At 46.3% G+C, this 12,477-nt stretch overlaps 1 protein-coding gene across 3 annotated transcripts in view; it reads right to left on the bottom strand.

Annotated features, from left to right (window-relative positions):
* Positions 1–12,477, bottom strand: part of ZC3H7B (zinc finger CCCH-type containing 7B) — a 1,285,355-nt gene that overhangs the window by 641,564 nt on the left and 631,314 nt on the right. For all 3 annotated transcript variants that reach the window (XM_069652753.1, XM_069652751.1, XM_069652754.1), the window contains exon 15: positions 4,260–4,421. In XM_069652753.1, the coding sequence (XP_069508854.1) occupies positions 4,260–4,421 (162 nt within the window). The remainder of the gene's footprint in view (positions 1–4,259; positions 4,422–12,477) is intronic.

Below are 12,477 nucleotides of genomic sequence, written 5' to 3'. Positions count from 1 at the left end.
TGAGGTCTACCCTGTACCTCAGGCCGAGGCCTGGAAGGTGTATTGCCCTTGGCAGAATCGCTGGTAGTGCGGCGTGCAGGAGCCCCTTCGGACAGTAGGCCGGTATAAGGAGATTACCCCTCGGGTGTACACACAGTAAAAGAACCTTGCAGTCCCTAGGTACTGCTTCCGGAAGGATCTGATGACCCCTTAGCCGTGAGGCCGGTAGCTGGACTAGCCTCGGTACATGTGCCGGAGCGAGAACCTGAGAGGTTCCTCCTGTTCGGCCGTTTTCTCGGGAAGCAGTCGCTCTTACGGGGTGTGAAGGAAAATAGTGGCCCTCCCTTGGGCCTCGATCTCTGTCTGACAAAGTCCTTCAAGTTCTCTGGAGGCAACATTGTGAAGAGCTCCCTCCACCTAGCTGTCATGATCTCTGCTTCCAAAAGATCAGGACTTGCCCGACTCCCTTGGAAGCAGACCCATAACCCCGGTTCCGAGTGCCAGCCAGTCCCAATTGGGACCTTTTGGACCCTGTCCTGGCGCCAGTGGCACCAGGCTCATAAAGATGCCCAGTCCCAGCGCTGGAAGCGCCGGGCTCATAATGCTTGGGTGGACTTACCTGCAGCAGACCATGCTGCTTACTTACCTGCCAGTTGAACCCCTGATCCTCTTCTGTTTGGGACTACTTTTCCTGTTGGGTGGGGCAGGAGCCACTCCCTAGGTTCAGAACACTGGAACTCTTCTGGAAAGCAGGTACTCTTTTCTTACCTAGGCGTGGCTGTGGAAGGAGACACCTAAGCACTACAGGAGGCTATTTAAACCACACCCGATGGATGAATCTTGCTTTGCGTTATTCTGCATTCTCTGCAGCAGAACGCTCATCGTGTCTTCTGCTTCTGATCCTGGGCCTAAGGGAACAAAGGCTTACCATCCTGGAATCCAGTCTTCAGCAGCACCTGTAAAGACAAAGAAAGAACAGGTTAGCACTATGGTCTTCAGTGGCAGCACATCTCTTACCTGGTCCATCGGCTGTCACCAACGCCTCGCGCTGCATTCCGGCATCTGAAAGACAAAGGCTTACCTACTCTTCGCATGCTCCGGAGGTCTTCACACTGCATTCCGGCATCTGAAAGACAAAAGCTTACCAGCTCTTCGCACGCTCCGGAGGCCTGCGGCGCTGCATCCCGCATCTGAAAGACAAAAGAAGGTGCGTTTAAAGACATTGGGCAACTTTATTACTCACGTGCCATTACTCCTTCCCACGCCGAATCCAGTGGGTATTCCAGCACCCTTCAGCTTCTCTAAAGCTCCGAACTTGTACCTGCAAGATAAAAGGGACAGTTAGTGTGCATCGTGAAGCAGGCTACAAGCGCTTACTTACGTGCTTCCAGGCGCTTCTATTCCTCACGCGGGTTCGATCCTCAACTCTCATCAGCCCGCCATCCGCCATCGCCGGAACCCTGCAAAACAAGAGATAGCATTACAAAAGACTTTTAAGACATTTGAAGTGCCCAGAACTTACCATTCGTGCAGTTAACGACGGACAGCAGTCCTCTGAGGTCAAGAGGCCTGCACCCTTATCCAGTGAAGAAACTGGTTACGGCACCCTGCCCCGAGGCAGATGGAGAGCTCGGCGTTCACTTACCTAAGACATCTTACCCTTGGAGTCAGACATACAGTGCACAGAGGTCCAGCCCAAAGAGCCAACCGTGTGTTACACATCACCTTTGAAGATACGTCATTCACCCAGTCAAGACCGGCGCCTCTGCGGGAATCAGGTGAGCGTTACATTAGCTAGCTTGTTCTTCAGTGCATGTGGAGTCAGTGCGTCGCACGTGGTACAACCTTCCCAGCCGTGGTCAGGGCCAAAGCAGCGGAGGCAAAGAGCGTGGGGGTCAGACGTAGGGAACAGCCCCTCGCAGGCTGGACACCTTCTGAAGTCCGCTTAAGTCGACATGTGCCGGGGAGGAGCATAACGCCTAAAACGAAGTACCTGAATGACAAAAAGAAGACAAAAAGATAGAAGAATTTGGGGAAGTGCGCATGGAATTACATGGCCGAAGCTAAACCCAGGAGCGCTGGTGAAATCGGCCCGTTCCTGTCGATGCAGAAAAGGGGACTGTAGTGTCCCACCAGGAGGCAGAGTCAGGGTAACGCATGGTCCCAGGGTCGCACCCCTGCGCGCCTCTAAATTGAAAGGGGAAGAAGGTTTTTTCTGGTGAAAAAGGTTCTGTCGCCGGTCCCTAGGAAGGGACACCCATGCAGTATGGAGTAAAGGGGACGGGACATAAGAGTAAGAAGAAGTTGAGGGAATAAAACAATGGTTAACAAATATTCTTAAGCAGGTAAGTACTTTTTGAACCCGCCAATGCAAAGTAAATTAGCCCTTTCCTGGGGGAAAGGCAAAGCACAAAGTCAGAGTTAAGAAGAGTCTTTCAGGGAGCCAGGACAGTCAATGTTAGTTGAGCAAATGTCTAGGTGAGCTGATGTACTTCTTGCAGGTAGGTAAAAAAATCTTGCACAATGTTTTAGAAGTTTTATTGTATAAAAAGGAAATCACTGTAGGGCCACAAGCTGGGAGGCTTGTGAGGGGCAAAGCTGCAAGCAACTCTGCAAGAGCAACCAAGGCATATCTCAACTGAGAACTAGCAAGGCTACACGACAAGAGGTAAGTCCCGTTAGTTTTACATTACCTTGCAAATAGCACAACCAATAGCATGCCACTATGTACTTTCCTTGCATCTGGGGTCCAGCACTCTGTTGAGGTGGCTCAGGCTTGGTCAGTCCTACTTCATGGGAGTCCGGATGAACTTCCTGGAGCTTGGGTCTGACTTAAAGACATTCAGTCTATTCTGGTGGTCCTCTACCAGGCAATCGGTTCCAGCAGTGGAAGTATAGCCAGCTCTGAGAGGATTTCCAGATGAGCTCGTCTTGGGGTCGATTGGTCCCACCATCCCAAGCGAAGAAGTCGTCCTTTGCAGGTCTTCTCTAGTTGAGGTGAATTCTGAGCTTCAGCACTGCAGCAGGGCTTCACTGGGCAAACCAACGATCCGGGAGTTGCAGCAGGCATCTCTTCAAAGTTCTTCTTCGGATTCCTTCGTCCAGTAGTCGACTCTGCCTCCCAAGCAAAAAGCCTCGCCTTTCATGCAGGTTTCTCCCATTCATTCCAGCCTAGCTGTCAATCACACAGCAGGGTGGCTGTCCTTCCCCCAAGGACAGTCCTCGAGCCAATCACCCTTGGGTGCATTCCTGTAACCAAAAAGACTAAGCACAGGGAGTTTCGGGCACCTCCCTCAGTTCCTGCCCCTGCCAGACACGCTGGAGTCAGAGGCGGGCTTCACCAGTGAATCCCACCAAAGAAAACGAACAAACCTGGTTAGGCGTGCAGAGTAAATCTCAAGAAGGACCTTTCCAACATGAAATGGTGTAAAAAGAAGACCGGGCCATTTTGGCAAAATGGGCACACATGGGTGCTTTACTGCAGCTGCAATTACAGCCCGTGGTAGAAACACACAATGGAACGAAAAAGTAAACCACTGCCTCCAGCTATTAATTGTAGAAAGGGTAACAAACATGTTACATGAAAAAGTAGACAAAGGGGACACTAAGTAACCCCTCCAGCACCCTATGGTAAGATACTGTGTGCTGGGTCTAGAAAGTTACAAAATTTAAGCAAAGTTTGTTTTACTTCAATGCTCTTGGAAACAGTAGTTTATCCAAGGGAAGGTATTTAAATCTAAGAGACTTTTGTGTGCCACTGCACTGAAGGTGCTGTGTGTCACAATGTAAAGGTGATGCCTATGGAGTTTGTAAGACTCCAAAGTCAAAAGAAACATAAGAGTCCAAATCACAGAAAAATACATGAGTGGGGAAAAAGGTCTCACTCTCGCCAGGTTAGAAATTAAAAGTCCTAAAGTCCAGCAAAAAGAGCTGGGAGTCTAAGGTAGAAGGGGATTGGCACATTTCTGAGAATTCTCCTTAACAATGTCTATGGAGGAAAAGCAGCAGAAAGACAAAATATTCAAACGCCATTTCATGAGTAATACGGAAAGGCACCATCCTCCCTGATCAACTCCTTGTTAGCTTTGTACAAACAGAATCCCCCAAAGGTCTTACTTCACCACAAGTCAGCACTATATAGGTAGTTGGGCAACACATACTGCACACCTTCAAACTGATCTACTAACATCAATATCCCCTGTACTACTGCTCATCTGTTTTACTGATCGGAATGATACAAAATCCTAATCTTCTTTTCCCATCATTGTCCCACTGCTCACCTTTGCACAAATAATAAGAGCCCACAAAGTTGGGCATAGCTGGGCGTGGCCGGATACGCTTCCACGTCTTGTCCTCCGACTTCCTCAAACGTCCAAGTAGCAGATCCCTTTTGCACTTGTGTTCCAGGCCATCTCTGTAGGTGCAATCCAGTACCTTGGGACCTAAATTGAGAGAGGGAAATGACAAGGAATTACAATTGACAAAGGAACATTAATGTCATACTGTGAGCCAGTCACTCCTTACAGCTAGGAACAGCAACACCCAGCATCTCGAACGCAACAAGAATCACCAGTCCATTGTCTTGGACCAAGAACAGCAAAGCATTTGCCACTTAAGGTAGATTTGTTAACCTTTGGAGCTTGGTTAAAACATATTACTGTAGGGAGCAAGTGCTAGGAGAGATTTTCAGAATCAGGCTTTTGGGAGCATTCTAAGAGGCCAACCTAAATTATGAGCAAGGGATTTTCACATTTGGTCTTACCAAACTCTCTCAAGGTAGTGTAGGTTAGGCAGTAAATAAACACTTCAGAGATCACAGGCTGGTGTGCAAGTATAGTTAATGTTAAGATGGACTTCCAAAAATCCTCCCTTGGGGAGGGGGAAAGAGGGGATTTTGGGAAATCATGCTATTGTGGTGAACAGGGAGAACCTGAGCGGTTAGCCAAACCCAATAAAGGTGAGGTAGCAGAGCGGCAAAGCTTAGTCTCAGGAAGGCTGAGAAAGTGTCCCGGGCAGGGATCTCTCACTTCGGACTATGCTGTCTGAACTTGATAGAAGTTGGTAGTTCAAAACCTCTTGAGAGCTAAAGGTTGCAGACTCCTGGTCTAGGGCTACAATGTGCGCACACAGAATAACAGAAATTCTAGTTAGACAGGTAAGTATACAATAGTTTATTAGGTCTTAAAAATACACAATGAGCAAGTAAAACCTTTAGTCAAATTCTGTCACACAAACACTTCTAAACAGGTATATAAATTCACCCTTAGGAGAAACCGGGTAGCATGAGATTCATATACTCATGCTTACAAATAAAAAAGACACTTGATGAAAACCACAGAACTTCCCTACCTCCTATAAAGGGCAATCATAAAAGGAGATTTCCAATGGCAGTGGTTACGATTAATAAGAGTCAAAACAAACTTCAGGAAAGCAAAATAACTCAATCCAAGTCCATAGGATAGTCGTAGAGTTAAGATAACGTGGTGGGAGGAGTTTAGGAGGCCAAAAGGCAACCAATGTAAGGTAGCTGAGCAGCCAAGGCTTAGGAAGTGTGAGAGTAGTCTAGGGCCTGTGGCGTGTCAGAAGGATGCAGACACGATTTTTACATTTCTTGGATTGTTTATTAAAGTATAACAATAATGTCTCTCTCTCCCTATTGCTATAAGGGGGTTACTTGCCTATATAAATATCTAAGGTGTTCATCAGTCATCAACCAGTCTCCAAATGAAAAAAGTATCTGCTGTCCAAAAACGAATTCTACCTGACCTGACTATTTTAACCAAAGCAAATTAATTCCGGAGAATGACTCCCTTATCCTGACTGTCTCTTCTTAAAGAGTTTGTTCTTCAATCCAAAGACTTTTAATATGGCATCTTTAAATAGTCTCTTATCACTTTCTGTATTAGACCTTGTAACGCCTTCAGTGGATTTTTGGGCTTACCGTTTCTTCCCCAGTCAGTATTCAATGGATCTCCTATTCTTCTTTGTCTTGTCCTGTGATGAAGGTTACTATGCCCTTTTGGTTCTTTGACATACTTTCTTAGTTTGCACAGAGTTCTTTGGTATTTAACTTTGTCTCTCTCCGGAGATAGCTTACTTGGTGTTTCTTTCTTATAGGCCATGCTGGTCTTTACCTCATACTCACAGGATTCTCTTGCCAATATGTTCCACTCTGCACTTCTTGCATTATGGCATATCTCCCACTCTTCCCAGGGCATTTGTACCCAATGCCTATAAGTCTCTTTTAAAGATGTACTTTCTCACATTGTTACAGTCCCAATTTATCACCTTTCCCTTGCATGTCTCGTCAGTTTCACTGGCATGAGTTTTTCCTGTGTAATGATTCCCTGGCCGCCTACCGGTTCTGCCGCCTTCCCTGTTGCCTCTGAGTTGGTTGGAAAGCATCCCCAGACGCTTGCTCTGGCTCATCCTTTTGGCTCCACCACATTCTCTCTTGCAGTCCAGCGGCCCGCTCTCGTCCTTCTCGTCGACCAGGTTTTAATGCGGGCCACTGGATCTTCAGGGGGTGGTCTCTGTCGTTAACTCAGCAGGGTGGTTATGGTGTCTCAGTGATGCTGTCAGGGGGCTTCACCTGCTTACGCTCTCCCTCAGCCTTGCCTCCCCTTGAAGTGTCCTCCTCTCCTAGTTTACTTGTCTCAGTTAAATGGTTATTTTTCTTTACAGAGACAATTTTGCTCCCTTGCTCGTGCTGGCTTATGGTTTTTTCTTCAAACAAATCTCTGGATTTCACAATGTCCTTTGTATCTGATAGTCCTATATATGCCATTACGAGGAATGGTCTAGGGAGTTCGACACAGGAACAGGAGTACTTGTCCCCAGAGGCCTCAAATCCTTTCAAGGGTGTTGTGGAGCGAGCTCACCTCACTAGCCTCACAGGGGGTGCAGGGCTCCCCCTTGGGGAGAAGGGCCACATTCCCTGGATTTGTGAGAGGCCACAAGGAGTCAATAGAGAACAATACCAATAATTCCAGTTAGGCCGCAAGTATATAAAAATACAGTTATTTAGTAAGCCTTTAGTTACACACTACGCATATAAAAATCACAGGTATGTATTGTCACCCAAAACCATATATACAATATGCACACATTGACCATTAGAAGAATCAAATTGCATATTAATTAATTACCAGTGCAATACAGGTGAGTGGTCAGATGTTAGGAAAATAAGCAAAATCAGCACATGAACAGCTTCCATGAATCCTAATAAGACCAACCCTAACATGATATGGGGCCTTGTGCCCAAAAACCACACGTTCCAATGTATAGCTTCTTCAGGTAAGGTTATTCAGAACGTATGCAGTAGGCTCTGATGGTGCTTTTGGAAAGCTGTTTGGGAGTTAAGTGTTTAGCAATGTTCTAGTAAGAACGTGACTTAATCCTACTCACTAGGTTGGCCTAGAAAAGGATCCTTAACCCAGGTTCCACCACCAGAGGTTAGGTCAGAGTGAATTTGGGTCAGGACTTTACGCCCAGGGCACCCTATGATAGACAGGGGAGAGGGGTACAGGTATGTAGATGTAGCCCCTGGCTCAGGATCTTACGGTACCAGACTTCGTCCTAGGTTCTTTTTTCTGTTCTTGTTCCCACAGCGAACAAAGGTCACCACAGTCAGGTGGTGACAGGCGATCGTACAGGGGTGAACACAGGAGCTACCCCAGAATTGCTTGCTTTGACCGAGGCGACTGAAAATGCAGGAGCAGCGACTTGTGGCACAAACTGGAGATCTGCCAAGTTCCATGGCTCTGCTCAAGATGACAGCTGCAGCGAGGTAACCCAGGAGAGAGCTGGTAAGATCAATGATTGGTCCTCTGACACTTCCAAAGGCTCAGAATGCACAGATCCTTGAGCAGGGTTTAAGATTGCAGGTTCCCACCTGTCCAGGGGGTGAGGCACCAACAAGGGTCTTCTACGATCAGGCAGAGAAGCAGGGCTTCACCGGACCAATTACTGGAGTCGATACTGGTCAGTTGCAGGGGTGGTCCTGGGCTCGTCAGTGGACTGCTTTTCATCACAGAAGTCTTGGCCGCAACATTGATCTGATTTACAGTGGCAGGAGCCCTCTTTTTATTCAATATTCAGACTGGGAGCAAGCGCATCAATGGCAAGCAACTGCAACATTCAAACAGTCCAGCGTAGTCCAATCAGGGACAACCACTGGTCATCACATCTGCCTAGTGACAGACGTTCAGGCACCAGAGGCTGTCTATTGGGATATACAGCCCCAGCCCCTTCCTCTGGCTCACACACAAACCCCCTTTACACATGAAAGCAGCAGCTTTCCCCGGGAAAGGCATTTCCAAATAAGGAGTTTGCTAGCAGGAGAAGCGAGGAAGGCCAAAGAACTATTGAAAACTCTGGTGGCATGGCCATCCTAGGGAGCAATCTACTTTTAGCAGCCATTCACAGTAAATGCAAAAGTGCACGAGTAAAATATCAAAACATGATAAAAATCACACAGCTGCCATAAGCTTGTCTTAGGCACACTGTCAAAGTAATCAAACAGCCATTATATAAAAAGTAATAATGATAAAACGTATCTCAACTGCACTTCACAGTAAGGTGATGTGTGCAATTGCAAAAATACAAGAATCCATAGAGAGAGACCTAGTCTCTCAGTGCTGACAGCCTTAGGGACTAGTCAATTTGCCCATAAGAATGAACAAAACAGCCAAGAGAAGTAAAGCAGAAGGCATTACTGATCCCCAAAAGTCAGGACTGGGGTTAAAACAAGCAAAACAAATGGAGGCTCCAAATGAATCTAAGTAAGGAAAGGTGCAAAAATAATATTTCGGAACACTTGCAACTCCCCCAGACAAGGACAGGGGGGACCTAATCCACCCCTGTGTGGGTTTCCTGGTCCATTTGGTTATACATTATGGACAGATCATCCACACTGCTATGTTGAGTGCCTGGCTGTGCTCAATGGTGAAGTTAAAACCTTGAAGACTTATGGACCACCTGAGCAACTTGGGATTCTCCTCCTTCATGTTCATCAGCCATTTTAAGGGCTTATGGTCAGTCTGTACAAGTGAGTATTAGAAAGGTAGAGTATGTGCTTTCTTGGAGCCCGAACAATGGAAAGACACCCCTTTTCCACTGTGGTCCACCTTAACTCTGTCCTTAAACTGACGACTGATGAAACATATTGGGTGCTCCCTACCTTTGTCATCAAGGTGCCGAACCTGGAGTTAGTGAAAACATGCAGGAAAATTGCCTAAGCAAGGTTTTCACCTAAACCTGTTGCAGAGTTCGTTGGAGTGGCCAACTGGACACCCTCAAGGGAGCCACCTAAAGGCCTGCCTTGCAACACATTAGGGAGAGGTTTAGATTCCTCTTCCTCTTTATCTGAAGCCAGAAGCATGGCTCCCATTTCAACCCTGGGGATGAAAGCCCTCAATCTATTTACACAGAATGCTTAAGAAGACTGATTAGGTCTTCCAAAGTCCACTAAATAGTTCACCTCACCTAGTCTCCCAACAATCAATTACAGACCTGTCCAGGTATCCTGCAATGCTCTCTGCCTTATAGGACTCATAATTAAGACTTGTTGTCATGGAGTAAAGTGAACAAGTGAAGCTTTAAGGTCATACTTATGTTTCACCAGTGTTTGGCCAGACTTCAACTTGTCATTGGCCTGAGCCATCTTCGTCCTAACAGATAGCCCACCAAATGTGTGGTTATAGGAGGAGTGGACGACTCCCATCGTTCCTGGACTATAAAGGTCCCCTGTCAGGGTGACCAAAATTAAGTTCAAAGAGTCTAAAGCCAACCTCTTCTTGAGGTACCTCTCTGTAGGCAAAAATAAAAATGCCAGCAGAAGGTCCCACTTCCTTCTCTGGGGATCCTCAAGAGTCCAATCATGCTTTTGGGAGTACTGTTAAATCTCTCAACTAGACCATTTCTTTGTGGGTGGTAGGCTAATGAAAATGTATTCGACATCCCACACTTTCCACAATGCCTGCATATAATTAGACTAAGTTGCTGCCTTTGACAAACACAACTTCTTTAGGGAAGCCAACCCTAGTACAGATCATCCGCCCGCACAACATCCTGTGCTACAACTACAACATCCTGTGCTACAACTACGCTGACAATACCAAAGTCATCCTTAAACTCCACAACTCAGACTATAACTCTCAGCCCGACCTCACAGCCTGCCTCCTAATGTCGACCGCTGGATGACTATAAACCACCTCCTCGTAAACCCCACTAAAACTGAAATCATGCTGTGCGGCAACACTGAGCTTCTACCTCGGCCACTCTCTTGCCCCCCCCCCCCCCCCATGGGCCTTCTGCCCAGCCCCTCTGCGACAGTAAAAAACCTTGGATGCACTATGGACCCAACAGATCAACAACGTCTCTAAATCTTGTCACTACCACCTCAAAATTCTCAGGCGCATTTTCCCCTACCTCTCCTTCCCGAACAGACTTACCGCTGTTATGTCTACTGTAATGTCGAGACTGAACTATGCCAAATCCCTTTACCTAGGAGTCCCGGCATACCACCTCAAACTACAAAGAGCACAAAACGCTGCTGCTAAAATGCTCCTCGCCCTGGGTCCTAGAGACCACACCTCTCCAGCCCTCAGAACCCTCCACTGCCTCCCAGTCAGATGAAGGGCCACCTTCAAGACCCTGTGCATCACTCATGGGTCAGTGTCCAAGACTGGCCCTCTATACATTGCAAGACAAGTTAAAACCTTACCTCCCACCCCACACCCTAAGATCAAGCTCTGCCCTCCTTTTAGTGATCTCAAGCACTAACTCAGTCAGGATCGGAGGATCCTCTTTCTCAGCATTGGCCCTGACTCTGTGGAACTCACTTCCACCAAACATCCGACACACCCAAGACTACATGACATTCCGCAAATTACTAAAAACATGGCTCTTTCCATAACACCAACAACAACCTTAAAGCTATGGCTGTACTCCCAACACCCCAATTACTAAATTCACAACGTGACTCTCTACCATGTCTCCAATGAATACACCCTCTGATCTGGATATAGACAACCGTTTATGAACACTGAACAATGACCTCTGATCCTACCCACATGTTTTGATTGATGGAACGGATGGTGGGAATGGAGGAAATGACGGAGGGAACGGACTGAAAAAAATGAATCAATGGAATAGATGGTATGGATGGACAGAAGCGATGGAAGTATGGAACGACGGATGGAATGAATGGATGGAATAGATGGCAAGGATGGAATGAATGCAACAGATGGACGCATATGAGATGAATGGCAAAGATGGAATAAATGGCACGGATGAATGGGGAATGAATGGAAGGTATGTCTATGGAATGGATTGAATGGATCAAATAATGAGAATAGATGAAACAAATAAAACAGATGGACGGAATGGATGATTGGATGCAAAGGATAGATGGAAATGATGAATTGAACAATGGATGGAATCAACAGAATGGAAAGGATGATTAGAATAGCTGGAAAAGACGGATGATGAAGGGATAGATGAATGGGATGATGGATAGAATGGACTGATAGAAGGGATAGATGGAATGGATGGAGGCATGTGGAACAAATGGACTGAACAGATGGTGTCGATGCATGTTGAATGTTTGGAAGGTACGTATAGAGAATTAATGAATACAAACAGATGGAATAGACAGAATATATGTATATAGAATTTAGAGAGAACGGATGGAACTAATGGTGTGGATTGAATTAACAAATGCAATGGAAAGGGATGGATGAAAGGGACTGGAAGGATGGGGTGGATGGATGGGGATGATAGATAGGGAATGGATGGTTGGATATGGAATTAATGGATGGATGGATAGGGAGTAGATGGACGGATAGGGGATGGATGGAAGGGAATGGATAGATGGAAGGGAATGCATAGATGCAAATGGATGGATAGAAGGAAGGGAAGGGAATGGATGGAAGGAAGGGAATGGATGGAAGGGAATGGATGAACGGATGGAAATTGATGGAAGGGAATGGATGAAGGAAGGGAATGGATGGATGAAAGGGAATGGATGGATGCAAGGGAATGGCCAGTGGGAAGAGATGAATGGATGAAAGTGATGGATGGATGGACAGGATGGACGGAATGGACAAAATGGATAGAATGGAAGAATCGGATGAAATGGATGGAGGGAATGGATAAGATTGATGGATTGACAGAACAGATGGATGAAATTGATGAAAAAATGGAAAGGGTGGGATGGGATGGATGGACGCATGTGGAATAAATAGATGGAACGGAGTTCATGGATGCATGCAGAATTAACGGAATGCATGTATATGGAATTGACGTATGGAATAGATGGAAAGAATGGTTGGAATTGTGGAACGGATAGAATGGAAGAGATAGAACTGATCAAAGTGACTGAAGATATTGATGGATGTAGCAAACGGATGGAATGAGTGGATGAAGAAATCCAAGAAACATATGGATGCACTGAATGAATTAATACATTGAATGAATAAAAATAGAAAAGTAAGA

Source organism: Ambystoma mexicanum, chromosome 3p, assembly GCF_040938575.1.
Source record: "Ambystoma mexicanum isolate Mex_15411 chromosome 3p, UKY_AmexF1_1, whole genome shotgun sequence".
Lineage (NCBI taxonomy): Eukaryota > Metazoa > Chordata > Amphibia > Caudata > Ambystomatidae > Ambystoma > Ambystoma mexicanum.
This window is presented reverse-complemented; position numbering and strand designations above follow the sequence as displayed.